The sequence below is a fragment of the Lonchura striata genome, chromosome 7, assembly GCF_046129695.1.
Source record: "Lonchura striata isolate bLonStr1 chromosome 7, bLonStr1.mat, whole genome shotgun sequence".
Lineage (NCBI taxonomy): Eukaryota > Metazoa > Chordata > Aves > Passeriformes > Estrildidae > Lonchura > Lonchura striata.
Genome location: NC_134609.1, coordinates 18864092 through 18889872, shown reverse-complemented (window position 1 = coordinate 18889872; position 25781 = coordinate 18864092). Strand labels below are relative to the sequence as shown.

General features: G+C 61.2%; 6 protein-coding genes and 1 long non-coding RNA gene across 9 annotated transcripts; 4 read left to right on the top strand and 3 right to left on the bottom strand.

The window, feature by feature from the left end:
* The first annotated feature begins 184 nt into the window (after positions 1 to 184).
* Positions 185 to 3080, top strand: HOGA1 (4-hydroxy-2-oxoglutarate aldolase 1). The gene is made up of 8 exons (XM_021536248.3): positions 185 to 428; positions 988 to 1116; positions 1204 to 1331; positions 1442 to 1576; positions 1749 to 1845; positions 1980 to 2113; positions 2671 to 2855; positions 2952 to 3080. Exons 1-7 carry the CDS (start codon positions 200 to 202, stop codon positions 2818 to 2820), a joined length of 1002 nt encoding a protein of 333 aa, XP_021391923.2. The 5' UTR covers positions 185 to 199; the 3' UTR covers positions 2821 to 2855; positions 2952 to 3080.
* Positions 3081 to 3155: 75 nt separating this feature from the next.
* On the bottom strand, positions 3156 to 6710 carry MORN4 (MORN repeat containing 4). Of its 2 annotated transcripts, none has more exons than XM_021536250.2 (5): positions 6662 to 6710; positions 4965 to 5062; positions 4723 to 4837; positions 4532 to 4641; positions 3156 to 4398 (listed from the first exon to the last, which is right to left on the bottom strand). In XM_021536250.2, the coding sequence occupies exons 2-5, from the start codon at positions 5029 to 5031 to the stop codon at positions 4250 to 4252; spliced, it is 441 nt and encodes a 146-aa protein (XP_021391925.1). In that variant the 5' UTR covers positions 5032 to 5062; positions 6662 to 6710; the 3' UTR covers positions 3156 to 4249. The 2 variants fall into 2 exon arrangements, with proteins under 2 accessions (XP_021391925.1, XP_077640786.1); XM_077784660.1 differs by lacking the exon at positions 6662 to 6710 and adding an exon at positions 6575 to 6596 and having other exon boundaries at positions 4965 to 5174.
* Positions 6711 to 7169: 459 nt separating this feature from the next.
* PI4K2A (phosphatidylinositol 4-kinase type 2 alpha) lies at positions 7170 to 14637 on the top strand. The gene is made up of 9 exons (XM_021536411.3): positions 7170 to 7673; positions 10218 to 10418; positions 10666 to 10797; positions 10882 to 11035; positions 11622 to 11683; positions 12139 to 12238; positions 12496 to 12629; positions 12922 to 12981; positions 13118 to 14637. The coding sequence occupies exons 1-9, from the start codon at positions 7182 to 7184 to the stop codon at positions 13277 to 13279; spliced, it is 1497 nt and encodes a 498-aa protein (XP_021392086.2). The 5' UTR covers positions 7170 to 7181; the 3' UTR covers positions 13280 to 14637.
* On the bottom strand, positions 7993 to 14421 carry LOC144246608 (uncharacterized). The gene is made up of 2 exons (XR_013340266.1): positions 14331 to 14421; positions 7993 to 8738 (listed from the first exon to the last, which is right to left on the bottom strand). It is a non-coding gene; the product is annotated as an uncharacterized LOC144246608 (long non-coding RNA).
* Positions 14638 to 15515: 878 nt separating the features above from the next.
* AVPI1 (arginine vasopressin induced 1) lies at positions 15516 to 16453 on the bottom strand. The gene is made up of 3 exons (XM_021536414.2): positions 16340 to 16453; positions 15751 to 16045; positions 15516 to 15670 (listed from the first exon to the last, which is right to left on the bottom strand). The coding sequence occupies exons 1-3, from the start codon at positions 16428 to 16430 to the stop codon at positions 15610 to 15612; spliced, it is 447 nt and encodes a 148-aa protein (XP_021392089.2). The 5' UTR covers positions 16431 to 16453; the 3' UTR covers positions 15516 to 15609.
* Positions 16454 to 16669: 216 nt separating this feature from the next.
* Positions 16670 to 17545, top strand: MARVELD1 (MARVEL domain containing 1). Its single transcript, XM_077784486.1, has one exon. The coding sequence runs from the start codon at positions 16975 to 16977 to the stop codon at positions 17500 to 17502; it is 528 nt and encodes a 175-aa protein (XP_077640612.1). The 5' UTR covers positions 16670 to 16974; the 3' UTR covers positions 17503 to 17545.
* Positions 17546 to 20768: 3223 nt separating this feature from the next.
* ZFYVE27 (zinc finger FYVE-type containing 27) lies at positions 20769 to 24989 on the top strand. Of its 2 annotated transcripts, XM_021536252.2 has the most exons (12): positions 20769 to 20965; positions 21044 to 21114; positions 21183 to 21369; positions 21534 to 21629; positions 21800 to 21912; positions 22597 to 22727; positions 23090 to 23161; positions 23325 to 23345; positions 23535 to 23679; positions 23982 to 24028; positions 24506 to 24587; positions 24803 to 24989. In XM_021536252.2, the coding sequence occupies exons 1-12, from the start codon at positions 20769 to 20771 to the stop codon at positions 24865 to 24867; spliced, it is 1227 nt and encodes a 408-aa protein (XP_021391927.1). In that variant the 3' UTR covers positions 24868 to 24989. The 2 variants fall into 2 exon arrangements, with proteins under 2 accessions (XP_021391927.1, XP_077640785.1); XM_077784659.1 differs by lacking the exon at positions 23325 to 23345.
* The last annotated feature ends 792 nt before the right edge of the window (positions 24990 to 25781 follow it).

The following is a 25781-nucleotide window of genomic DNA, read 5'->3' as shown; positions in this document are numbered from 1 at the left end:
AAAGTCATGGCCGTGGTCACCTGGAGGGGTGCTGAGCTCCTTGCAGCCAGCTCCTGAGGGGGGAAGAACATCCTGAGCTCATCTGGTACCACCCCCCATGCCATCTGCCCAGCAGGGCTGTGGGTCCCTCACGTGCCCCGTCAAACATTAACAGCCCCTCGGCGAGGCAGCAGCGCAGCCAGCGGCAGCGCCAGCCGCCATGGCCTTCAGCACCCGCCTCGCCTCGTCCCTCCGCTCCACCCTGGCACCTCTGCACCGGGCAGCCCCCAGGCAGTGCCGGGGGCTCAGCACCCCACAGGGATCAGAGCCCTCACTCAATCTTGGGGGCATCTTCCCCCCCCTCACCACCCCTTTCTCAGCCACACAGGAGGTGGACTATGCCCAGCTGGAGGGGAACCTGCGCCACTATGCCAGCATTCCTTTCCGAGGTAAGCGCTGCCCACTGTGCTTCTCCCTGCACGTTCCTGCCAGATCCCTGCCTGCCAGAGGGGCTGTGCGGCAGCGTTCAGGCTGCCTGCCAGCTTCCCAAGGGTGCTCAGCCTCTAGCTGGACTTTGCTCTGTGGCTGGCAACACCTCGGGTCACCCACCTGGGGCCTTTGCAGGCACACCAGTGTGTCCTTGCACACCCCCACCACAGGCCAGCACATGTTTGCACACACACTCCACACATCTGCAGGCTTGCACACCTGTTCCACACATAGCTGCAGGCTTGAACATATACCATGCACTCCCATGCACACTCTCTGAAATTCCTGGGATACGTATCTGTCGATTGCCAAGGATGGATAGATTGGAGAGGAGCTGCAGAAGAGGCTGCAGCCTCACAAGGATGATCCCCAGAGGACATAGGTAGGAGAGAGCACACTCTGGGCTCTGGAGCCTGGGTGCCAGCAGCAAAGAGGGGAGTGAGGGTAATATGGATACCTGACAGTCCTGGCACCCTTCTCCTGTACCTGAGCCCTGCCCTCCCCACATTTGTGTTCCAGGGCTGGTGGTGCTGGGCTCCAACGGGGAGTATCCATACCTGGCCTCCTGTGAGAAGGTGGAGGTGGTGAGCTGCGTGCGCCGGGCTCTGCCCAGGGACCGCTTGCTGCTGGCTGGCTCGGGCTGCGAATGTGAGTGCCTGTGTGGGCAGTGTGGGGGCAGTGCAGGGGCCATGTGTCCCCCCTGGAGCACACCTCATCCCTTTGCCTCCTCCCCAGCCACCCAGGCCACCATCAAGCTGACAGTCAGCATGGCAGAGGCGGGGGCTGATGTGGCACTGGTTGTGACACCCTGCTATTACCGGGGGGCCATGACCACTGCTGCTCTGATCCATCATTACACAGAGGTGAGCCGTGTCCAGTGCTGGCCAGCAACCCCAGCTGGGGGAACACGTTTCCCATATTCAATGTGTTCCCAACCCGCCTCAGCTGCTGAAATCTGCCTGGCTGCCTGCAGGTTGGCGATGCATCCCCCATCCCTGTGGTGCTGTACAGTGTCCCTGCCAACACCGGCCTGGACCTGCCCATGGAGGCTGTCATCACCTTGGCTCAGCACCCCAACATCATTGGGATCAAGGACAGTGGTGGGGATGTGAGTGGGGCAGGACTTTCCCAGGGCTGTTTACCACCAAACCTGGACCTAAGCTGGGAAGGGGGAACTGGGACTTGCAGCCTTTCCCTGGACCCCAGGGCTGCCAGCAGGCACCCTGCAGCAAGGGGGACTGGGTGATGCCTGCCCCAGGGCATGGCATGTCTCTCTCCAGATCACCCGCATCGGGCTGATGGTGCACAAGACGAGGCAGGAGGATTTCCAGGTGCTGGCAGGATCAGCTGGCTTCCTGCTGGCGAGCTATGCTGTGGGTAAGTGCAGCTGCCCGTCCTTGGCTGGGGGCACTGCCTGGGGACACTGGCAGGGGGAAGCAGGTGAGAGACCGGGAGGTGCTGGATAGGCACAGCATGCTGAGCTGGCTGCCAGTGTGTCCTGGTGTCTCTAGGTGCCTCTGGAGGTGTGTGTGCTCTCGCCAATGTTCTGGGTGACCCACTGTGTCAGCTGGACCGCCTGTGCCGCACGGGCCAGTGGCAGGAGGCCTGTGACCTGCAGCACCGCCTCATTGAGCCCAACACCGCGGTGAGCAGGCAGAACCCCTGGCATGCTGAGGGGAGGAGGTGCCAGGCCATGACAGAGGCAAAGAATGGAAGTCCTTTGGGCTGTAGGGAGTGGAGGGGTGGTTCAAGGGGACAGGATGGCACAGCACCTCAGCCTGCAAGCCAAGACAGGCTGGAGGTGAGAAGGTGGGAAGTGCCAGCCTTGTCATGTTAAGGAACAGCTTGTCCACTGGCACCGGACACTGCATGACCCTCTGTGAGAGCCTTGCTGGCTATTTATAGGCAGCAGTGTGTGTGGAGGAGGAGCTGGTCCTTCCTGGGCCCCTCATCCCACTATGGAGTGGCCTGTCTCTGCTGCAGAGCCCATCTGTGTGGAGCTCTCTGCGGGTGTGCTCTGCACCCCCACCCCACAGTGGGCACTTCATGGGGCGCTGCAGCCACCTCACACCGTCAGCCTTGCAGCCCCACAAGGGGAGGAGAGGAGTGATGGCAAGCAAAGGAGCAGGGGCTGCACAGCAGAGCCCAGAGAACATGCTGGCCCATGGGAGCCAGAAAGCCTCCATGCCCTCCCTCCCACAGGTCACCCGCCGGTTTGGGATCCCGGGGCTGAAGAAGGCCATGGAGTGGTTTGGCTACTATGGAGGTCCCTGCCGTGCACCCCTGGCCCCTCTGAGCCCTGCCCAGGTTGAAGAATTGAGGAGCACCTTCAGTGCCAATGGCTGGTTGTGAGGTGTTTTCCATCTGCCCCTTCCCACACTGGGAAGGTACAGGAGTCAGGGAACCTGGGAACTGGGGGCATTCTGGGGATGCTGGGAGGTGGCCAGGAGAGGCCAGCCATGTTCCTCTTTCCTGTTGGACAGGGCTACACTGGGCAGACTGGGTAGAGGAGGGCGATCCCAGACCAGCCTGCATCCCTGCTAGCCCCCAAGGACCTGTCTTTACCTGGAAGGAGTGGATCCTTGTGCCATGAATAAACCTGCAGTCTCCTCTTTGTGTCTGCAGTCCTGTCTATGCCAGGCCCTCACGCCATCCCTGCTCCCAGCAAAAAAGACATGGCACGGGTGTTTGGCAACATGGTTTACTCAGCTGAGGCCCGTGCAGGTGGCAGCACAAGCCAGGGGCACAGCAAGGCACGGGACCCGGTGCGGGCAGAGACTGGCAGGGAGGGCACGGCCCCTGCAGCCCCACACTGGGCAGTGAGGGCTGCCAGGATCCCTGTGCCACAGCCAGCCAGATCACACCAGGGTGAAGGTGAGCATGCAGTGGGGAGATGAAGGATGCCTGTGGGGGGCAAAATGGGGAACTTTGTGCCCCCTGCCTGCCCCTTCGCCATACCTCTATCCCCGCTCTGCCCAGGCCTCCTGCTCCAGCCCTGGCACCCCATGCAGCCCTGCTCATGTCCCACATTCCAGGCTCCAGCTGACCCTTCTCCTTGCTCACCATTGCTAGCATCCTCCACCAGCGTGCAGCAGACATGTGCCAGGCTGGGCATTCCCCAGTCACTCTTGGTGGTGGTGCTACTGCTGATGTCTCCAAGGCAGTGGGTGGATGGGTGGATTGGCACAGGGATGAGGGGAACACAGCCCACTGGCTGCCCCTGAGAGCAGGCTGGGTTCTTCAGGGACACAATGTCACCATGCCCTGGGCATGCAGAGGGATGGCCAGTCACCCAGAGCTGAGGGTGTAGGCCACAGCATGCCTGGGGTGCCCACCCTGCCACCAGGACCAGGGCAACAAAGTGAGCCAGGAGCTGCCACTCTGGGGGCACATGGTTCAGTCAGCAGCTTCCAGCCAAGGCACCCTGGCAGTGGGGTCAGAGACCAGCCTCTACCCCCTGCTCCATCCTCTGTAGCTGGCTAGCAGCTGTAGTGGTCCACAGTCTTCCTGGGGGGAAGAGGGCCCAAGCCCCTGTCACCCTGTCCTTCTGCTGCTCCAGCAGGTGCCAGGGCTACAGCCAGAAAGAGAAGGCACCACGGCTGCCCCAGGGCACTTGGGTGGAGAGCAGAGGGTCCCATCCCCTCCAGCGGCAGGGGTTTGGCAGGATGCTTGGAGGGGCGAAGGGCAGGGAGGCACCCAGCAGTGCCACATCCCTTCTCCAGGGCCAGCCAGTGCCCAGGTAGGGGGGTCCCTGCTCTGGTGGGAGGGGATGCGGGCACCATCACGCTGTCAGGCTGTGGGCAGACTTGGAGGCGCCCTGGGCCCTCTGGATGATGGCCGTGCACTTCTCCCGCCGCAGCAGCTTGTTGTTCTCAAAGAAGCCCTCATTGCGGGGCACACCGTGCGAGCCATCAGGGAAGGTCAGGAGACCTGGAGAGCAGAGGGAAGGGCTGGGAGTGAGCCGTACCCACCGGGGATGGGGCAGTGAAGGAGGGATGAAGCTGGAAGGGGCTGTGCTGAGCAGGGGCCCTGCAGACGCCTGCACCGTGCTGCCAGCACTCACCGAAGCCATACACACGCCCGCCTTTGAACTCGCCCTCAAAGGTCATGTTGTCACAGCGGGTGAAGACCCCAACGCCATTGAACTTGCCCTGCACAAACTCCCCCTCGTACCTGTGTGGAAGGATCTCCTGAGGTGGCAGCTCCCCACAGCAAGTGGGAATGCCCAGGGAGCATGCAGTATGCTGTGCCCACCTGGAGCCATCGGGGAAGGTGAGCACGCCGCAGCCGTGGAAGAGCCCGTTCTCAAAGTGCCCCACGTAAGCAGTGCCATCAGCAAACGTCAGCTGTCCGATGCCGTGCCTGCGACCTAGCGAGAGCAGAAATGGGCAGCACTGGGCAGAGGCGGGACCTGCCCCAGTGTGGAACTGGGCAGAGATGTGGGGTTTGCTCGTCCCCCAGCACAGGTGGCACTGTTCCCTCCTGCCACATCTCACCTTCTTTCCACTCGCCGCGGTACTCCTCCCCGTTGGAGTAGGTGAAGGAGCCTTTGGTGAGGGTCATGGCAACAGCCTCCGGCACAGCAGGACAAGAGCTGGCAGGGATAGGCACAGAGAGCTGCTGGGCAGGGAGAGCAGCTCGGCTTGCCCAGAGCCCTTGCATCCTCTCAGCTCGCAGAGAGGCGCCTGTCTGCCCTGGGGACAGCTCTGCGAGGGCACAGCACAGATGAGGAGGTGAGCCCAGGAGCACAGCTGCCCTGCCCAGGCTCTGAAACCCCAGCCGCTAGGTTCGGGTTGCTGCCCGCCCCACTGCAGGGCTCAGGGAGATGTGAGCCCACGGGGGTCACAGCCCTGTGAAATGTGAGTGAGTGGCAGGAAGAGGAGTGTGGCAGGAACTGGCTGCCTCTGTCATGGCAGTCCAGTAGAACCCCAGAGGTCCTGCACTGTGCAGGCTCAGACCGGGGGCCACTCTCAGCTTTGCTGTGGCAGTTCCAGGCAAAACCAAGCATTTTGGAGAGGAGATAGATTTGCTAGACTGTGTTTAGTGGCAGTACCTCAGGAGAGGGAACAGAGAGCTTGTGAGGTTTCCAGATTCAGCCTCAAGAATGGGCAGACCCGGTTCACCCCCAGGGATGAGAGGACACTCCTCCCAAGAGGGACAGCACGGATAGGATCCTGGGGCTTCAGGGCTTTGCTCAGCTACCCAGGGTTTGCAAACCTGCCAACAGCAAGCACACCCCACAGAGCCCTGCCACGCAGCACAGATCTCCCCAGCACACGGGAAGGCACCAGAACAGAGACAGCCCCGCAGGTGGGCTGGGCGCTGCCTCTCCAGCAGCTGCCGGTGCCGCTCAGGCGGTGCCAGCGATGGGAAGCGGCTCCCAGCATCTAAGCGGGGTCTGTCCGCTCACAGCCGGCTGCGCAGCACCCAAGGGGTGGCCACGGAACCACACGAACCAGCAAGGACGCGGCACTCGGGAGCAAAACAGGAGCTTGCAAGGGCTTTGTGTCCAGAGAAATGGCCCCAGCCAAGGCGAACAGCGGCGGAACAGTGCTCTCTGCTGATGGGAGGGACCGGGAGCGCACCGCCGGCTCCCACCCCGCAGCCTGCCCAGCCATGCCAGGTGGAGGAGAGGGTGCTGCCGCGGGCTGTGAACTCGGCCAGCACGGCCTGTGACACTTGACCCGGAGGACAGCACCCCCCGAGCACCCCAGCCTGCTCAGAAGCCGGGCACGCCCGCGCTGGGCTCCCCGCGCCCCGAGCCTGCCCGCAGCGCGCAGGGACAGGCAGCGCCCAGCACGGCCAGAACCGCGCAGCGGCCGAGGGGCGCACGCCTCGTTGCACCGCACATCCCCGGGCAAAGGCACGGACATCCCGCCCGTGCCACGCACCCACCGGGGATGCGCGCACATCCCACCTGGGGAGCGTGTCCGGGGCCGTGACCGCGCCCACGGGTGATGCACCCACACCCCGATGTGCCAGCATCCCGTCGTGTCTCTGTTCCCGTGAGTGATCATCCGCACCCCGCCGTGTCCGTGTACCCACGGCTGATGCACCCGCACCCCGGTGTGTTCATGCACCCACGGCTGATACACGCACGCCTCACCACTGGGACACGCGTGGCGCTGCTCACGGGCCCGGTGCGTGCCCAGGAGCGGGGCGGGCGGCGCAGGGACTCGCGGCCCGCGCTCACCTGGCTCCGCGCTGTCCGCCTACACCGCTCCCCACCGCGGCCCGCCGAGGGGCGGTGGCCGCCACCGCCCCTGCCAGCACCCCGCCCCGCCGGGCGGTGCCACGCCGCCAGCGTCCATCCCCACTCGCTGTTGGCTGTTTCCATGGCAACCGCTAGCAACGCGACTGTTCATTGGCCAGCTGCGCAGCACGCCCTCGCCGGCCGCCATCTTTGTGTGGGGCAAGGAGCTCGCCACCGCGGGCGAGGCTGCGGAGGGGCAGCGCCCTCGCCCTGCCGCCATGTTTGTGAAGGGCAGCAATGGGCACGGCCACTCCAGAGCGTCCATCTTTGTGTAGGGCACTGGCGCCAGCCGCCGCGGCGGGGGTGTACGGGAGGCGGAGACACCGTGGCCTCCCCAACGGACGGCTCGAGGCGCGAGAGTTTCCGAACTAGTCCCAGCGGCATCATGTCCGCAGCCGCCCCCGCGGCTCCGGCCGCAGCGGCCGGGCTGGGCGTGTCGCCATGTGGGGCGGAGCAGCCAATGGGGTGCGGCGGGAGGCGGAGCCGCCCCCGGGCCGCCGTGACGGGGACGGAACCGGAAGCGGCAGCAGCGGCGCGGCGGGGCCGGGCGGGCGGCGCGATGGATGAGACGAGCCCGCTGGTGTCGCCGGAGAGGGCGCAGGGCCCCGACTACGGGCTGCCGGGGGGGGCCGTGCGCGCCCTCCCGCCCGCTGCGCCCCCGCCGCCCTCCCCTCCCGGCTCCCCCGGGGGCCGCGACCGCGAGCGGCAGCCGCTGCTGGAGCGCGGGGCGCGGGGCCCGGCCGCGGCGCAGGCCCAGGCGCAGGCCCAGGCGGCGGCGGCGGCAGCGGCGGCGGCGGCGGCGGCCGCGCAGCGGGAGCGCAATGACTTTCCCGAGGATCCCGAGTTTGCCGACGTGGTGCGGCGGGCGGAGCTGGCCAGCGAGCGCGGCATCTTCCCCGAGCGCATCTCGCAGGGCTCCAGCGGCAGCTACTTCGTGAAGGACCCGCAGGGGGTGAGCTGGGCTAGCCCCGCGTGGCCGACCCACGGGTGGTGCCTCCCGTGGAGCGCCCGAGGGCTGAGCGGTACTGGCCGGGAGCGGGACGCTGGCGGGAGTGACCGGAGCGGGTCCGAGCCGCCCCAGGGAGAAGTACAGTGGCGAAGTACAGCAGCGAGAGTGCGGGGCAGCAGTGTCCAAGTGCTGATTCAACCTCTTCTGTGGCTTTGTGCCCAAAGAGGAAGGGTCACCCCCTCCCGCAGCCCGTGCATCAGCATCTGAACACAGTGACTCCAGCCCCAGGGCTGGGACTCTGTGGGCTGAGCTGTTTTCGGCCTGGTTTTTTTTTTTTTTTTTTTTTAACTGAGTGACATGTCTTCTCTGTGGCTGTGTGGTTGGTATAGTGAAGACAAAGTCCTTATCATGTAGCTGGTCCCCTATGGAGTTGGTCAGCTGTGTGACAGCCGTCTCTGTGCCACTGACCGGATGAGTGTGCAGCACAGGCTGGCTTGTCTTGTGACCTGCTGCTCCCTGCCCAAATGAGCTGCTGCTGTTTCCTGTGACTCCCTTGCCACGTGTGTGCTGGGATGCTTCCAGGCAATCAGGAGTGACTTCTGTGGTCTCTGATGTGACCTAGTTTTCCCTCTCTGGGTGAAAGCTGGCTCCTGGAAACTGTTGCAGGCAGTTCCCAGCTCAGCTGATGGCGTGTGGGGAAATACACATTTGTGCTGCAGCCTGGCTCCCTCCTATTGCTCAATATGAGACCTAGACTGGCCAGTCAGATGAGCTGCCTGGGGATTGCAGGTTGGAGGCTGCTTAGCTCTAGGAGACCCAAACTCAAGGATGGCTGCTGGAGCAGGAGTGTGAGGAGCCAAAGTCTGTGTACTGCTGGCAGGTCCCTCAGATTATCCTGCTGCCAGCAAATGTGTGTGACTAGTTGCTGTGATTGCTGCTCAGAGTTACCAAAACCATCTCACTGTTGGCATGGGAGAGAGTGTGGCATGTAGATATTGTGGGCAGCAGGGGGAAGATATTGAGGGGAAAAACTTTCATCTTTGATTATTTCCCTTGAGGCTACTGGGGCTTGAGCTGTTCCAGGGCTGTGCTGCCCAGCCCCAGTGGTTATGATCACCCCACTGCCAGCTGCTCCATGCTGGCCAGGCTCCCTCTGCCTTGCTGCTGGCACCAGGCAGACCTGTTTTCCCTGTCAGTGCTGCTCTCGCACAGGTCTGTCTGGAAGGGGATGCTCTGCTGCCAGGCCTCTGGTTTCTGTTTCCATGCTGTCCCTGACTGGCTGGGCCTTGTTCTGCTGGACTGGTTCCGTGGAGCACAGGGCTTCATGCTGCCAGAGCTCCTGACGGGCTTCTTTGCGGGCTTATATCCAAGGATGGATATATTGGATATATTGACAGTCATGTGACAGCCGTGTGGGGCTGCTGCGGGGGAATGCCTTCCTGCCTGCCTAGAGAAAGTGGCTCTGCCATGTGATCTGGACATGGCTCAAGTGATCCTGTTCCCTCAAACCCTTCCTTTCTGTCTTCCTGGTTGACAAAGCCTTGGTTCTGCTTGCTCTGGCCTGGCTTTTGGCCCCTGACAGACTGAGATTGCATTGAGCTTCCCTGCTGAAGCACTGGGTCTATGTTCTGTTTTCACATTCTGGCAGGAGCTCAGCTTGGGGAAGTGATGCCTACTCAGGCCAGGGCTAGCAGTAGCCGTGGGGAAAAGGCCTGGTTGCGTGTGCTGCTGAGTCACTCCAGAGCAGGGACTGCCATTCCCCCAGGGACGCCTGACCTGTGGGGACAGGTGGCCTTGCTCCTGTCCCAGCCCTTCTCTCATCTGTGTGCTGTGGCAGCAGTGTCTCAGTGGTGGTGCAGTGCCCCACACAAGGCTTCTGTGCCCTCGCAGCAGGGGGATACCTATGCTGCTGTCCCCACTGTTGGGTTGGTGTGTGTGTGGGGCTGGATTGAGGGGCTGGGAGTGCTGCTGGTACCAGCTGGTGGCCAGTTTGGAGCTGTCTGTGCCCTCTCATCCACAGTGTAGCCAGAGAGTCAGCCCTGCTGCTGGACTCCCCAGCACAGAGCCCTGGCTCCTCAGGAGTCCTGCAGGTGCTCGGCTCTTATGTTCCTTTTCCTCTGGTCAGTTTGGGATCAGCTCTGTTCAGTGGATTTTTGAGCCAGGGCAGGGGTTGCTATCCCTGTCCCTTTCCTGTGTGGACATAATGACCAACAATGAGCAGTAGCTCTCCCCAGCCATCCAAAGGTCACTGGAATGAGACTGATGTGTTTACCAGGAGACTGTATCGTCACTGGTGTTTTTTGGGACTCATGTTGGGTATAAAGGTCTCTGGGCAGCACCCTGCTCTTTTGGGATGGGATACTGGCTGCAGAGGGCTTCTTCCCAGCTCTGCCTACCTCCCTCCCAGGACCTGGTCCCAGGACACTGGTTATTATCCTGCTGAGGGGCAGTTCTGGACCTGTTCCTTAGTATCCTCGCTGTGGGCTGAGGAAGGTGTCCCAGCTCTGCCACCTTCCTGGACTCAGCCCTCTTCTTTCCCACTCACAGAAAATCATTGGTGTCTTCAAGCCCAAGAATGAGGAGCCATATGGGCAGCTGAACCCCAAGTGGACCAAGTGGCTACAGAAGTTGTGCTGCCCGTGCTGCTTTGGGAGAGACTGCCTTGTCCTGAACCAGGGCTACCTGTCAGAGGCAGGTGCCAGCCTGGTAGACCAGAAACTGGAACTCAACATTGTTCCCCGCACAAAGGTGAGGGGACAGCTGCTGGGAGCTTCTTCTGGGGAGGCTGTTGTGTGCCTCCACACAGCTCTGCTTGCACCTTATCTTGTGTCACTGCTGACCTAGGAGATTGAATGCTCTAGACTAGGGCTGTTCCCATTCAAACCGTGGGGATCCTTGTGCTGGGCAGAGCTCTGGGAAATGCTGTGTCTTGGTTTTTTTGGGCAGTCCTGTGATTTCCCAGAGGCCCCTGCTGACTGTGCTCATGTCCCTCCAGGTGGTGTATCTGGCCAGTGAGACCTTTAACTACAGTGCCATTGACAGGGTGAAGTCCCGGGGAAAGAGGCTGGCCCTGGAGAAGGTGCCGAAAGTTGGCCAGCGCTTCAACCGCATTGGTCTGCCACCCAAGGTAGGGCTGCCAGTCTCCATGCCTGCCTGTTAGCACCTCCCCAGCCTCTGTGGCCTTCTGTAATGCAGCCTGTCCTTGCTTCAGGTGGGCTCCTTCCAGCTCTTTGTGGAAGGCTACAAGGACGCAGACTACTGGCTGCGGCGGTTTGAAGCCGAGCCGCTCCCAGAGAACACTAATCGGCAGCTGCTGCTGCAGTTTGAGCGGCTGGTGGTGCTGGATTACATCATCAGGAACACAGGTAGGGCCAGCTGCCTGCCACTGGATGCTGCCTGCTCCTTCATGTCCTACCATGCTGGAGAAAGGAGAGGAAGATAGGGTCTTGGTGGCTTTTCCCTGCACCTGAAACTCCATTCCCCTTGGTTGCTGCCAGGTGACATCTGCCTCTAGGCAGAGTGCAGCTGCTGGGCTGCTCACCACCTGAGGCTCTGGCTGCTGGCCAGATTACTGGCAGATCTGGATCTACCATAGTGCTCAGGTGAAAGTTTGCCAGCTGTGAGGATCCAGGGACATCCAGAAATCCAGAACTTAACTGTGCCGCTGTATATCCCATTTCACACCATGTCCCTGAGTTTCTGCTAGGCTGGAAGGCACTGAGGCTGCACTCTGGGGCTTGCAGGCTGACTTTTATCTTGGGAGCTGGAGATATGTGGACCTCTAGGGCTGTCTGTGAGGGGCTTGATGTGCCTTCAGCAAGTTTAAGGGCTCTGAGAGTTTGTGCCTAAAATGTGTCTGTCTCAGTTCTGGGTCAGAGAAGGAATAATCTTGTGCCCAGCCTGGTGCAGGGAGGCTCTGGCACTGACACAGCTGGTTTTATCTCCCTGCAGATCGGGGCAATGACAACTGGCTCATTAAGTATGACTGTCCCCTGGACAGCGCGGGCGTGCGGGTGAGTGGCTGCTCCTGGGCAGGGGCAACATGGGGACTCTGCTTCTGGAAGCTGCCAGGCAGCAGGAAAGGAATTTCCTATCTCGTTTGGGTTTCCAAATGTGTTGAGGCCTGATCTTGTCTCCTGGGCCTTTTGTTACCATTTGCATATGTGACTTGTGGCCTAGTGGGACTTTGTGAGGGTGCAGCTGAACTCTGTGAGGGAAACTGGTGTTGCTGGGGAAAACTGGTGTTGCTGGACCTTGGAGCGAGGCCTGGGGGGGAAACAGCTTTGTCCCCCTTCCCACCCAAAGCAGACTGTGCTTCCCTGTGGTTAAGGTGCCATGCTACAGGCAAGAGGCTGCTGTGCCTCTGTGGTAGCCAGGGCAGAGATCCTGACAGTGGGGCTGCAGGGAGTAGGAGGGGGACTGTTCCTGCTGGGAGGACCTCCTTGTGACATGCTTCACTTCCTTCCAGGACAGCGACTGGGTGGTGGTGAAGGAGCCCATCATCAAGCTGGCTGCTATAGACAATGGTTTGGCCTTTCCCTTGAAACACCCGGACTCCTGGAGAGCATGTGAGTCCCTCAGGCTATGCCAAGGCACCATGGCAAGCCATACAACTCCATGCTTGGGCATCCTTTTCAAGGATTGTAGAGGAGAGGGCTAGGGCTGTGCCTCTGCTACTTCTGGGTTCATGGGCAGCTCCTCAGCAGAGACTCTAGAAGGCAGATGCTGGACCCCATGTCCCAGATGCAGGGAATCTAGCACCCAGGGGCATGTGGCACTGTGCGTTGCTTTCTCCAGTTCTAATGTCTCCTGCTTTCTTCCACAGATCCATTCTACTGGGCATGGCTGCCCCAGGCCAAAATCCCGTTTTCACAGGAGATCAAGGACCTGATTCTTCCCAAGATCTCAGACCCCAACTTTGTCAAGGACCTGGAGGAAGATCTGTATGAGCTCTTCAAGGTGAACTGGAGGAGTGGGTGAAAATGATGTAGGAGGAGGAAAAGCGGGAGTGGTGTTGGGGAACTCCCTGTCAAGGTTGCAGGGACAGATAGGTGGTCACGCTCCTGACCATGTCTCTGGGCTGAGACACAGCAGGGTTATCCTTCTGCCAGGAACTGAAGATTCAATGTGGGAGAAGCAGGAAACCCATGGGACAGGACAGGGGGTGTGGCTTACTTGGGGAATAGGCACCTTGTTCATTGCATGAAGCAGTGGGTGGATCTCATTGTGTTCTTTGCTCTCCCTCTTGCAGAAAGACCCTGGCTTTGACAGGGGACAGTTTCACAAGCAGATTGCTGTCATGAGAGGCCAGGTAAGCTGTGCATAGGGAAGACAGATGGGTGAGGTAGGAATCCTTGTCCTGCCTTTGTGACAGAAAGGGTGCTGGAGTTGGTGTTCTCTGTTGCTCTCTCAGGGGAGCTCAGGCATTGCTCTGTTGTGCCATACAGATCCTGAACCTGACTCAGGCGTTGAAAGATGGGAAGAGTCCACTGCACCTGGTTCAGATGCCACCTGTGATTGTGGAAACAGCGCGTTCCCACCAGCGCTCCGCCAGTGAGTCCTACACGCAGAGCTTCCAGAGCCGGAAGCCTTTCTTCTCATGGTGGTAGCTGTGGGAGCCACGGGCAGGGCTTGGCCACCTTGGACTAGCACTGCGAGAGGAGCTGGGCCACTGCTGGCTCCTGTGGCTGGGACTTGACCTTCAGGGTAGAGCGAGCAGATGCGACTGGAGGAACCTGCAGCTGAAGTGGAGGAGCCAGGCAGATTGGGCATGGTCCCTCCCCAGCTCCATTGGAGCTTGGTGCCCTGCCTGGGGCAGAGGCCAGGGGTAGGTATGGGAATCTACCAGGAACTGTGGTGTGGCTGAGACCCTGCTCCTGCCTCTCTTCCTTGGCCTGCATGTGGTTCTGAGCATCCCTGCTTGGGGCTGGGATGAACAGGCTACTTGAGCCAGGATCCGTCCAGCCCTTTACAGCAGCCACTGGCCCTTTTCCTCCCCACCATGCCAGCTGTCAGGCTGGGAAGGCCTTTAGCAGGTGATAGCCCCTCCATTTCCCTGAGGGTGTGCTGTACTCCTCCACTGTCCCTCTGGTGCCCCAACCCCGTGCACGCTGCTTTCCTCAGGGGGAGTTCCTGCTGCCCACTGGCGTAGCGGGGACCACAATGAACGGCTGTTCTCTGGCTAGAGGCTCGAGGAGGGGGACATAAGAGGGACAACACATGGAGCTGGCTTGGGTGCAGTTAGACACTAAGGCAAAAAAGGTTCTGGCTTGTCCCTGTGAAGAGCAAGCGGCTTTGCAGAGCTCTCCCATGGGAGCTCTCTCCTTTTGCCCCAGTCCATTTCTCCTGCCTGGTCTCCATAGCCGCTCTCGCTTGACTTTCTTTCCTCTCCCAGCAAGCTTCCTGGCTGCTGTGCAGCCAGCATGGTGCCAGCCTTGTCTGTGCCTAGGGACACTCCGAGGGGCAGGAGTTGCCAGGAAAGGGCTGGAGGGGTTCTTCTGCCACATGGGTGGGAGCACTGGGGGATCAGCATGGACTTCTGGCTGCCCTGGAGCTGACAATCTGCTGTGGGTGGGGAGGCAGGAAGCCCCTCTCTCACCAGCAGCTGCTGAGCTTGTGTTGTATAAAACAGCACCAGGGCTGCTGCCTGCACCCGCTTGCCTTGAGCTGTGACTCCTCAGGCTGCTGAGGAAAGTCAGTGTTGGGTCTTGCTGTTCTGTTAGCCCATCTTTGGGGAGTGCGAGAGATGAAGGCAGAGCAGCTGCTTTGTCTCCTGCAATGGGGAGGGGGTTCAGCACTGGCTGTGTAAGCACAGAGGAGGCAGCAGTGGAGATCCCAACTCCCTGGCCAGGCCCAGCTGCATTTGACTGACCCAAAATGTATTGTTCTAATGCACTGTAGAAATGTATGTAATGTATTTAAACCATGCAACGGTCTGAATAACAGCGCTGCCATTCAGCTGGCTACATCTGTGACTCTGCAGCACCCTAGAGCAGGTCGGGGCTCCTCATCCCATGGCTGGTATCCATTGTACCTGCACAGGAATGCACTGGCCACCTGCAACTGCTGGAGATGCTGCAGGACAGAGTTCCTTTCCTGTCTGCTCATGCTGGACATTGAGGACAACCAGCTGCCCAGGCTGTCCCTTGGCATCCTGTGTCTGCAGGTCCTGCTCCAGTCTCTCCTGGGCCCAGTGGCTCTTGGAGGGGGAGCTCTAGAGGCTGGAGATGAGGCTGCCCAGCTGCTGCTTCCCCTCCTCGAAGTGGCCACAATCAGACTGTAAGGGTGCTTCCTGCAGCTGCTTATCCTTCAGCCACAGGACCATGGCTTGGAGTTTTGTTCTTTTGGCAGCGAGGCTGCATACCTCCTGCTTCAGCTTCTCCAGCTTCAGAATGTCTGCCATGACTTCTCTGTTCTCCTGCGTGCTACACTCTTCCAGCTTGGCCAGCTGGTCTTCCAGCAGAGAAATCTTTCCTTAGAGAATCTCTATTACCTCTTCCAAGCATTCCTTCTCATGAAAGCCAGCATGTGGCTTGTTCTTCAGTTGTCCCTGTGACTGTGACAGGGCAGTTACTATGTGACTGTGCACTGGAATAGATTGCCCAGAGAGACTGTGCAGTCTCCCTCACAAGAGATATTCAGGAACCATCTGGATGTGATCTGTCACATCTGGTCTAGGATGACCCTGCTTAAGCAGGGAGGCTGGAATAGATGACCTACAGGTCTGTTCCAACCTGGCCTGTGATGTGGGGCTGTTCCCCTTGCACTAGGTGCTCTACAACAGCCTGGACCATGGTTCTGACATTTAGGGATGGGCAGGACACAACCAGAGCCTCACCCAGCCACCACTGTCCACCCTTTATTAACCATTCATTGCACCCTGCCCAGTACACTTAGGGTCCTTGGAGAGCTGCTCTCCGCGGCCCAGCCGCTTAGCGTGCTACATGGACCCTGAGCCCGTCTCGGCCCCGCAGTCAGCCTCCAGCTGCTTCTCCGCGATCCTACGAGCAAGAGGTTTGTGTCAGCGGCGTGACCCGGCCCCACTTCCCCCGGTTGCCCCGCCTCCGCGAGCCGTACCTACCGAAGGAGTTCGAAGCGCCGTAGCGCTGCCATCCCACCGCCAGGCTGGGCTGTTGGCCGTCGCCGAAGCCGCCGCAGGGCCCGCGCCATGCGCCGCTGGCCCGCGTACCGCCAGACGAGGCGGGCGCGCTCCTCGGGCCGCTCGGCCCCGCCGCTCCGGAACAGGCTCCGCAGCTCCCGCAGCCCCACGCCCTGGAAGATGTTGGCCGAGGCCCGCTTACGGGCGCGGGCTGCGGGCGCCGCCCGTCCCGGAGAGTCGCTCACCACCGAGGCCGGAGTGCCCATGGCCCTGGCCGCTGCGGGCACCGAACAGTCGGCGTCAGGCTCCGGTCTCGCCGCCCGGTCCGGTCCGCCTCCCCCGGGATCCGGTGCGGATGCCCAGTGAGGAAGGGGGGGCGGCGGGGGAAGGGCGGTCCGGGACGCCGGGCAGGGGGCCAGCCGCGCAGGCGGGGCCGCCCGGGAACGCGGGAGACGCCCCGGCTCGGGCCGGGGCACGCAAGTCCGGTCCCGCCCTGCCCGGGGCGCTGGGCCCCGCCGTGACCCACTTTCGCTCCGATGCTGCCCCGCACCCACCGGCCCCTCGCACAGACCTGGCGGTGTTGGCTCTGCCCGGTGCCCGCTGCGTTCCCGGACCCGCTTCGTGCCCCCGCGCCGGGGTGCCGCCGCGGCCGCGCGCCCCATTCATTCCCCGCGGCGTGCCGGCGCCGCCTCCCGCCGCCACGGCCAATCGGCGCCGAGGGGCGCGGCTGCCCCGCTTCGCGCGGGAGGCCGCGTGGCGCGGATGGCGTCACGGGCGGGGTGCGAGGCCTCGCCCCTGGGCGGGGCCAGGGCGCTCCGAAGGGAATCCCGGATGACGTAACGGGAGCCCCGGTGCGCGCCCCCCGCCGCACGGGCTCCCGGTGCGCTGTCCCCGGGCCCCGCCGCCGGCATCGGTCGCCACGTCCTCCCGCCGCCCCTCGCGCCCTGCCTGGTGACCCACCCCGCGGCAGCAGGACGGGAGGGGCGCGGCGATCCCCGCCCGACGGCGCATCCGCGGCGGCCCTCGGGTGTCCGATGGGCTGGCGGGAAGTGCGGCGGGGCGCGGAGGCGGGGCGGGAAGGAGAGGAGAGAGGCCCCGCGCGGGGAGGAGCGCGAAGTGCCAGATGTTTGGCAGTAGTGAGGGAGGAAGTCGCTGCCGGGGCTCTGAGTCCCGCCCGAGCCGCGCCGGAGTAGGCAGGGCCGCGCCATGGCCCGCACGGCTCCCCCGACTGTGCCGCCGCCGCCGGGGCCGCCGGCCCGCGGCTCTCTCAGCCTCCATCGCGCCTACCTGCGGAGCCCGCTGGGCCTGCTGCGCCTGGGGCAGCTGGCTCTGGGCGCTGCCTTCTGGGTGACGGTAGCGGCTCATAAGTACGAGGGGGCGGCCCACTTCGCTCTGTTTGCCGCCGTCCTCATCTGGCTGCTCACCCTGGCCCTCTTCGGGCTGAGCCTGCTGGGGCGCTGGGAGCTGGTGCCCTGGCTGGGCTCCCGCTGGCTCCTCACCAACCTGGTGCACGACCTGGCACTGGGTGTGGGGCTCTACACAGCTGCCACTGGCATCATGGGTCACAAGGCCAAGCAGAGAAGCTTTTGCAACCTACCGGGCTACAGCCAGCACTGTCTGTACAGTGCCTACCTGAGCGCCTCCATCTGCGGGGGCATCACTGCCTGCCTGTACCTCTTCTCTGGGCTCTATTGCCTGTCACGGCGTTGCCAGGACCAGCGAGACATCATCTGAGATCCCGTGCCACTTGGCTCCCCTTCTCAGCCACAGCCAGAACACTGCCGCCCCATCCCCTCCTGGCTGACTGCACTGCAATTCCTCCAGAGACTCCTGCACAGACGGATGGACAGACAGAGGCCTTCGCCGAGCACGGCTTCCCCTGCAGCGCACCGAGACAGCGTGGACACCCAGCCACTGCACAGGCCCTTCCCCCAGCCCTGGACAGACGTAGGCTACTGCAAGTGGAAGGACCCAAATGGAGAGCCCCTAAGAAGGATACCAATCTTTGGGAGCCCCCCTAGGACTCATGACAAATTCCCCTGCCCCTGGTCTTGCAGATGCTGCATGCTCAGGTGGGTGCTGACTATTCCCTGGGGTAAAGGGAGGACTAGCCTGGGGGTGCTGCGCTGGGAGCAGCAGTGCCTAGTGGAGTTGGATGGCAGCCCCATCTTGCCATTCCAGCTGCATGGCGCCTCCATAATTCCCTAAGGGAGGCTCTGAACTTGGCTTCCCCAGCTTGGGCCCCTCTTTCTGTCTGGCCTGAAAACATCCTTTATCTCATTGGAGCCCCAAAGGGCTCAGTGCCTCCCTGTCCTGCACCTGAGGGGTATGGAGACACCCAGGTATTGCACAGCCAGTCCAGCATCACCCCAGTCCAGTTTGGAGATTGAGCAGGGCAGCAAGGCCTCCATTGCTGTGGAAGGAGGAGAAGGACAAGTGGAGCCGTAACCTGTTCTGTGACCCTGGGCAGGGGATAAATTCCTCCAGCTGTGGAGTTTGTGCAGTCCTGGGATGGGGCCAGGTGTCCCAGGGGTTGAGGGGAGCCAGTCATGGGGTTGTTCTCTCCTCCTGCTGTCCCTGCAGAGAGCTTTGTGGCTCCAAGCCACCCAGAGCCACTGAACCAACCCTGGGGCCAGGCTAGTCCAAAAGGGACACAAACAGCCTTGCTGATGGATCTGGAAACCAGCCTGCAGCCCTACCTGTCTCTGCTGCACTTGGTTTATCATCCTGGAAAATCTTATCTCTGGACTCTCTGGGACTGGGCAGTGCCGGGAGACTGTGGTGAGGTGGAGGGGAAGGGTTGAGCATTGCAGCATGGCAGTGCTAGGCTGTGCTGGCACTCTGGCCATGGGGGAGCTGGGGCCTGACGTTGTGGGAGTACAACCTATCTTGGAGAACAGAAGAGGACACTGGCACTGGAGCCAGCCCTGCCCTGGATCAGCCTCCAGAATCCACCAGGTGCCAAGCCCTGACGAGGCCGTGTAGGGATGACCAGAGAAATGGGCAGCCAGAGACAGATTTTTTGGAGCAGCGCCACACTAGGGCTGCCCTGCCACAAGCCCTCCTCACCCTGCCTGGAGGCAGGTCCTCTCTATTGCTCCCAGTTCGAAGGAGGGTCTACTCGTCTCTGTGTAGACTTAGATCAGTGAGATGGGTGTCCCCAGCAGCTGGCCAAAGCTGCCTGTTGCCTGGGGTTCCCTGGTGCCTTTTTTGAGGTAGAGAGCAGTGGCCATGATTCCCCTGGGGGCTTGAAGGGGTCTGGGATTGGTACTGGGTGACCACTTCCATCACAATGTGCTGTCCCAGTGCATACCCCATCACGCTCAGGGGCCTGCCAAGCCCCAGGCCATGTACCCCTTCCTTGGGTAGGACATGCTGTCTGTGCCCTGTGTCAAGGCTGGTCCCTGACACCACCTGCCTCTGCCTTACTCTGGTGCAGCCCTTGGCCCAGGCTGTCCAAAATGCCCTCGGTGCTTCTGCCACCACAAGTGCCTTCCCCTGGCTTTCTGCAACCCTGTCTGTCACACCGGCTCTATCCCCCTACAGCCTTTCAGGTGCCAATGGATTCACCTTGCAAATAAAGCAATGTTGGCACACACTGGGTGTCTGGGGCTTTGTGCTGGGGCTGGGACCTGCTGGGTATGTGGTCTGAGCTGAGATTACACCCAGCTCTGGAGCCTTGCACCCTGGGGCCTCTCTGCTTGGAGTACCTGGCCATGGTCATGGAGTCCTGGGGTGCTGTGGGGTCACAGGCAGGCTCCCTCATGTTGAGCCACTGCTCCTACTAGAGAGGCTTAAGCCTCTGCCCTTGGGGAAAGGGGTTGTCCCTGGCCCTGCTACCTTTCCAAAGACTGGGTACAGCCTGATGCTCACTTGAGACTCCAGACAGAGCAGAGGAAGGCCAAGTCTCCAGGGCTCTGGCTATGGGATGTACTGAGGACAGGACGTAGTTGCATTCCTAAGGGCTTCATCACTCCACGCTGAAAGGGCCCTCTGTCCCAGGGTCAGGGCACCGCTGGGCAGTCATGTACACACTGACTGGCCCTTGGTAGGTCAGGGGCCAATGGAGGGCTGCCTGCATCTCCCCAGACTGGTTGCAGCTCTGAGACACACGATTGGGGCAGAGTTGAGTCTTGGACCTGGACCCACAGCTGGGGTGTCACAGGGTCACCAGCCTTCTGCTCATAGGACACATGCCCTGTTCATCAGAGGCTGCAGCACTGTACCCTTATTGTCCAAGAGCCAGCAGAGGGTTATAACAAGGTTACAACTTGGGCACCAGACGACGTCCAGGATCCCCAGAGCATCCCTGGGAGCCAGCATCCCTGCTCTACTGCAAGCACCTTTTAGGACAGCCCATGGTGCCCCGAGCAGTGCGAGCAGGGCTGCAGGCTGCTGGGCAGGGCAGTGCCAGTGCACCCAGGGCTGGGCTGCTCTGGGGGAACGGCTGGGCAGTGAATGAGCTCCACGGGCCTGTGGGGAACCTGCTGCTCCCTTCCGGGACTCCAGGTGTGGAGCTGCTCTCTGGTCTCTCCTTGGGGAGAGGTGGCCCAGCGACAAACACACCCACCCAGGGGTGGCTCATGGCGACAAACCCACCGTGACCAACACACTGGGTGCAGGCCACGCCAAGACCCAGACTGGGACTGAGCCCTCATCCAGGATTAGACCCGGATCAGCGCCCAGCCCTGGACTGGGACCGGATCCAGGCTGTGACTGAGCCGTACACCGAATCGGGACCGGGCGGGACGCCGAGCAGCCCCGTGCAGGGCCGGCCCCCGTATCTGGACCGGGCCCACCGAGACACCGCCCGGACCTCACGCCGGAGCGGGCGGGCCCGTCCCGCCGGGGCGGGGCTCCGCGGCGCGCCCGGCCGGCGCCGCCATTGGCCGCGCGGGGGCTCGCGGCGCGCCCGGCGCGTCACGGGGGCGCGCGGCGCTGCGGGGCCGAGCGCGGCGGGGCCGCCCGCTGCCGCTGCCGCTGCCGCTGCCGGTGCCGTCATGCAGCCGGCGGAGCGGGACGGGCCGGCAGGCGGCCCCGAAGGGGCGGCGGGAGCGGCTGAGGCCCCGCCGGAGCCGTCGCCGCCCAAGGCCGCCGCTGCTTTCGACCTGCTGGAGCTGGTGCGGAGCTACCGGCGGCTGGAGCTGTACCTGGAGCCGCTGCGGGACGCCGCCGAGGGTGTCCGCTCCCTCCTCCGGTAGGTGCGGGCTGGGCCGGGACCGAGACCGGGACCGTCCCCGGGGTCTCACGTCCCTGGCCTTCCCCCTCTCGGCAGGTGGCAGCGGCCTGTGTGCTCTCTCCTGGTCTGCCTCGGCCTCAACTTCCTCCTGCTCACCCTCGGGCAAGGTGCGTGTGGGGCTCGGGGCTGCTCCCGCTCCCGGAGCTCCGGGCTGACGCCGTCCCGCCTCTTGCAGCTGCCTGGTTCTCGGTGCTCGCCCTGCTGGTCGCGGTGCCGGCCCTGCTGGGTTACCTGCAGGAGACGAGCCGGGCCCGGCCGTCGGAGGCCGAGCTGGTGCGCAGGAGGTACCACAGCGTCCGCAGGGAGGATCTGCGCAAGGTGCAGCTCTCGCGGCAGGAGGCCATCGCCCAGGTCAAGAGCTTGTGAGTCCCTGGGGCCTCCCCAGCGCTGGCACTGGGCGGGCCTCTGCAGCCAGGAAGGCTTCTCGGAGGCTGTGGGGGCTTGTGCCAGTTTGGCTGCTGTAGCCCGCGTCAATATGGGGAACGAGGGTGTGTGTTTGTGGGGTTTTCTGACTGTCTCATTGCAGCCTGATCCAGCTGGAGGGGTTTCTGAACGGGATGTGCTGCAGCTGTGAGGCAGTGTACCGTGTGCTGTACTGGGAGAACCCCACTGTCTCTTCCCAGTGAGTAGTACTGGGTCAGGCACCCTGTGGTGGGGAGAGGGGCTCAGCCAGGTCTGCGGTGCTGTGTTTGATTTGTTTGGTATTTGGAGAGAACAGATGGAACATCAGATGAAGGAAGGAGTTTTATGCTATTGTGTGAGTTGACCACAGTATCCTGCTGTTTTCCACAGGTTTTATGGAGTGCTACTGGGCACTGTCTGTGTCCTCTACCTGCTGCCCCTCTGCTGGGTCCTGGCCATCCTCAATAGCACCCTCTTCCTGGGCAACACCCAGTTCTACCAAGGTATGAGACCTGGCTGGAAGTGCCCTGTGTGAGATGGGCTGGGGAAAGGCCCTCTGAAGCCAGGGATCCTGTCCACTGCCCCATGTCAGGCTCTGCCATAGACCCTGAGCCCCTGTGAAGGCAATGATGTCCTAGGGGTGGTGCTCAGCAGCCCAGGGTGGGTGGTATAGTCCCAGGGCTCAGCTGTTGGAGGTGAGAACTCCCCTGATGTGTGTCCCAGCCCAGGTGCCATTTCCTTCTGTGGTGTGGCAAATCAGGGTCTGTCAATGCAGGCTGTGTGTGAGCCTCTCCATCCCTCTTGATTCCTGGCCCTGCTCTTCAGGGCTTCAAACACATTCAGTGCCTGTGGCAGTATATGACATAGGCTTGAAAGCATGCCCTTGGAAGGGAGAGGAGCTCTTTTCTGTGGCTCATGCTGAAGGAGTGTTGGATGTGTCTGAGCTGTGATGTTGGCCCCTGCCATTCCCTGTCCTGAGCTGGGGTAGGTGGTGGTGGAGGGAATTTCTTTTTGCCCTAACTTTGATATGTGAACAGAGGAGTGCTCAGGACATCTGATGAGTGAATGATATGTGTCAATGCCCCACCTTGAGCCCTGGATATCAGGTCTTGCAGTTGGCTTTTGTGTGATGTGGATGGGAGTAGGGAAATGCCTTTCTACTCCAGCTGTATTCCCCTCTTAACCAGTGATAATGGAGCTGAAGGCCTCCATCGAGCAGTGTGTGGGCTCCAAACCCCTCGAGAGCACTCCAGAGCCTGCTGAACCCCTGCCACCAGCTGCTGCCCCAGATCGGACCCCCACCCCCACCAGTGCAGAGGTGAGATAGGGGCAGGGCTGGCAGTTGTGGGGTGGGAGCTGCAGAGTCAGCCCTTGGGTCTGACCTCGCCTGTGTCCCTCTACACACAAATGTCTTCCAGCTGCCAGCTTTGCTGGAAGCCTGAGAGCCACTCCTGAGTTAGTGGGATGCTGCTCTCTGCCCTGAGGGCTTTGCTCAGTCCTTTGCCACATGTACATGTACGGATGTGGTCTGAAGAGGCAGGGGTTCACCTTCTGATACTTGTGTCATCTGTGAGGCTGCCTGGGGCCAGATCCATTGTCCTGGAACTTGCCCAGAAATGTGGGGCCACCTTTGAACGGAGGCAAGGGAACAGCAGGACTGGCTTTGTGACTCTCTTGTAGGACCTTACTCCTGGCAGTGTGGAGGAAGCAGAAGAGGCAGAACCTGATGAAGAGTTCAAAGATGCAATTGAGGTTTGAGGCTGGTTGGGGTGGGCTGTGCCTGCAGGGTAGCTGAGGTGGGAGAGGGACCAAGACCTTGTTGGGCAAACTGGGTGCTCAGAGAGGGTGACTGGGGCTGGGTGCCTCGGACTCTGTGTGTACTCACTCTCCTCTCTGTCCCATGCTGCGGGAGAAGGAGAACCAGCTGCTGGTCATGGTAAGTACTGCTATGCCAGGGTGTGGTATCTCCTCCCAGCTGGAGCTTTGCCTGGTTTGCCAGTGGTTTGTAGAAATGCCAGGTGGAGCACCCAGCTTGTTGGGTGATGACCTCTGGTGTGGGCTGCCCTGCAGCCCTCAGTGTGCCCCCGGCCACCCTGCTGTGCTCAGCTGGCTCTGCTCTCTGCAGGAGGATGATGAAAGCTCTCAGTGCTCAGCAGATTTTGACCTCAGCCTCCCAGACAATGGTTTTATGAGCAAAAATGAGGTGATCCGCAGCAAGGTGTCCCGCCTGACCGAGCGCCTGCGCAAGCGCTACCCCAGCAACAACTTTGGTGAGTTTGGGAGCAGTTGCTTCCTGGGGGAGCTCAGCAGCTTGGGCTCTGTGGTGCATCCAGTGGTGGCCAAAGACTGGGAGTGAAGAGGGTGGTGTGCTACTTGCTTGGCTGTGCTGACACCTCCAATGACCTTTTCCACTGTGTAGGGAGAATACTCCCAGCACTCCTAGGAAGGGCAAGGATGGGAAGGTGCAGCAATGTCATCTCTGAGCTGAGCCTTTACAACAGCTATAGATGTTCTTGTGCCACTTGCAGCCCCAGGCAGTAGAGCCCTGCCTGACCTCTGCTCTTTCTTTCAGGGAACTGCACGGGCTGTGGTGCCACCTTCTCTGTGCTCAAGAAGAGGGTGAGTATTTGGTTTCTGCCCCAGCTTGCTGTTTCCACCTGGGGCAGAGGTGTTGGTCATGTTTGGCTTGCCCCAGCTTTCTCCAGCAGCTCAGGTGTCTGGCCTCGGTCACAGCCCAAATGACTTCAGCTAAATGCTGGGTGTTGTCACATGCCTAATGGCACCAGGGATCACTTGTGTTGTGGAGCATTTGTCCATTTACTCCTTTGGAAGCTGCCTCAGGCCAAACCGACGTGTTATTGTAGAAGGTACCTGCTCTGTGCCCTGGTTTAGTGCATTTCCTGTGGCCTTTGAGGTGAAGTAGAGCATGGGTCTGCTAGTGGGAATGACCTGTTACCTTATCTGAGCCCTGTGTGTAATGCTTGGCACACAGTCTGTGGGCAGCTCTCAAAAGGCAGTATAGACTTTTGACCCCCTTCACTTACTCCTGGCTTAGTCTGTTATACATCTGTGTCTCACCTCCATCTTTCTCCACAGCGGAGCTGCAGTAACTGTGGGAACAGCTTCTGCTCCAGGTGTTGTTCCTTCAAAGTCCCCAAGGCTGTGATGGGAGCCACAGGTGAGCTGAAAGGTGGAGGGAAGAGCTTCCACCTGTTCTGTCTGCCCAAGCATTTGCCCCAGCCCTGGTGGGGAGGGTAGACAGGATGTGCCCAGCACAGCCTGGTTTGGGACAGAGCAGTGATGAATTTGCAGCTCTCGAAGCAGCCTTGTGGCTGGGGTCCCTAGCCATGGTGGGAAAGGGGGATCAGCTCTGACATTTGCTTTCCTTTCCAGCCCCAGAGGCTCAGAAGGAGACAGTGTTCGTGTGTGCACTCTGCAACCAGGCGCTCATCAAGTGATGAAACGGGCCCAGCCAGCTCCTGTGTCCTGCGCTGCCTGAGACCTGGGGCAGCGGGCAGGCACCCTTGCCACTGGGAGCCTGGAGTGTTTGGATCCCAGCATGGCATTCCCCTGCCAGAGGATGCTTACACTTGTGCTCCTCCTGCCAGCACCAGGCTGGATGGACCAGCCTTCCTTGCCATGCACCAGCTGGGTCGCTGTGCTGGAGCACTGCCCACGGCTGTGCCCCATCCCTGCAGCTGCTCCAAGCCCTGGGTACTCTTTGGCACTTGCTGTGTCCTGCCATGTGCTTGCCCAGGCCCTTTGGCCTGGCTCAGTGATGGAAGAGCCATCCTTCCTACTCGTGGTCCTGCCTTCACCTTCTGGGTGGGGCAGAACAACCTCAGGGCTCTGTCCCTCTCTTTCCCAGCACTGTGCTATAAGTGACTGTATTTTTGGGATCAGTTCAGAGCTCCTCCTGCATCCCTTGGGGTCTAGACTAGCTAGGTCTTTCATCCTGGCTCAGCTGAGACTCTGCTAGTCACTCCTGTGCTCCTCAGCCTCACTGCCTGCAGGTTTAGTCTTTTACCCCCGAATTTGGCTGCAACCCGGAGGAGGAAAGAGAATGAGTTTGCACTGGGCTGTGTGGCTGGGTCTCCAGAGTGACACAAGGCAGGAGTTGGTGCTGCTCTGTGCACTTAGTGACTGCTGCTTTCTACTACAGATTAATATAAAAATGCGTATCGAGAATGACCAATAAATCTCTTGTCCTCAGCTGCCTCTTGTGTCATCCCAGTAAAAGCTGTCCCTGTCCCAGGTTATTCTGACACCTCTGTGGCTTTGGCCCTGCTGTCCCACAGGTGCTCCTGGAGAAATGGTGTTCCTGTGCCACCAGCTCTCCATGCTTTATTGGAATTCTCATCTGTCCTGCTGT

What these genes read in the sequence shown, in the direction of transcription:
- HOGA1 (XM_021536248.3), top strand. Translation starts at nt 200, where the DNA reads ATGGCCTTCAGCACCCGCCTCGCCTCGTCCCTCCGCTCCACCCTGGCA. An exon ending in TGCCAGCATTCCTTTCCGAG is followed by an intron (nt 429 to 987) that starts GTAAGCGCTGCC and finishes TTTGTGTTCCAG; the next exon opens with GGCTGGTGGTGCTGGGCTCC. An exon ending in TCAAGGACAGTGGTGGGGAT is followed by an intron (nt 1,577 to 1,748) that starts GTGAGTGGGGCA and finishes GTCTCTCTCCAG; the next exon opens with ATCACCCGCATCGGGCTGAT.
- MORN4 (XM_077784660.1), bottom strand. Translation starts at nt 5,130, where the DNA reads ATGCAAGGGCTCTGGGCAAGCCGAGCTGCTCTCCCTGCCCAGCAGCTC. An exon ending in CCGCGGCGAGTGGAAAGAAG is followed by an intron (nt 4,838 to 4,964) that starts GTGAGATGTGGC and finishes TGCTCTCGCTAG; the next exon opens with GTCGCAGGCACGGCATCGGA. An exon ending in CGGGCGTGTGTATGGCTTCG is followed by an intron (nt 4,399 to 4,531) that starts GTGAGTGCTGGC and finishes TCTGCTCTCCAG; the next exon opens with GTCTCCTGACCTTCCCTGAT.
- PI4K2A (XM_021536411.3), top strand. Translation starts at nt 7,182, where the DNA reads ATGGGGTGCGGCGGGAGGCGGAGCCGCCCCCGGGCCGCCGTGACGGGG. An exon ending in CCCGGACTCCTGGAGAGCAT is followed by an intron (nt 12,239 to 12,495) that starts GTGAGTCCCTCA and finishes TTTCTTCCACAG; the next exon opens with ATCCATTCTACTGGGCATGG. An exon ending in ATCTGTATGAGCTCTTCAAG is followed by an intron (nt 12,630 to 12,921) that starts GTGAACTGGAGG and finishes TCCCTCTTGCAG; the next exon opens with AAAGACCCTGGCTTTGACAG.
- AVPI1 (XM_021536414.2), bottom strand. Translation starts at nt 16,430, where the DNA reads ATGGGGCGCGCGGCCGCGGCGGCACCCCGGCGCGGGGGCACGAAGCGG. An exon ending in GGCAGAGCCAACACCGCCAG is followed by an intron (nt 16,046 to 16,339) that starts GTCTGTGCGAGG and finishes CGGTGCCCGCAG; the next exon opens with CGGCCAGGGCCATGGGCACT. An exon ending in CGGCGCTTCGAACTCCTTCG is followed by an intron (nt 15,671 to 15,750) that starts GTAGGTACGGCT and finishes TCTTGCTCGTAG; the next exon opens with GATCGCGGAGAAGCAGCTGG.
- MARVELD1 (XM_077784486.1), top strand. Translation starts at nt 16,975, where the DNA reads ATGGCCCGCACGGCTCCCCCGACTGTGCCGCCGCCGCCGGGGCCGCCG.
- ZFYVE27 (XM_021536252.2), top strand. Translation starts at nt 20,769, where the DNA reads ATGCAGCCGGCGGAGCGGGACGGGCCGGCAGGCGGCCCCGAAGGGGCG. An exon ending in AACCCCACTGTCTCTTCCCA is followed by an intron (nt 21,630 to 21,799) that starts GTGAGTAGTACT and finishes TGTTTTCCACAG; the next exon opens with GTTTTATGGAGTGCTACTGG. An exon ending in TCTCTGTGCTCAAGAAGAGG is followed by an intron (nt 24,029 to 24,505) that starts GTGAGTATTTGG and finishes CTTTCTCCACAG; the next exon opens with CGGAGCTGCAGTAACTGTGG.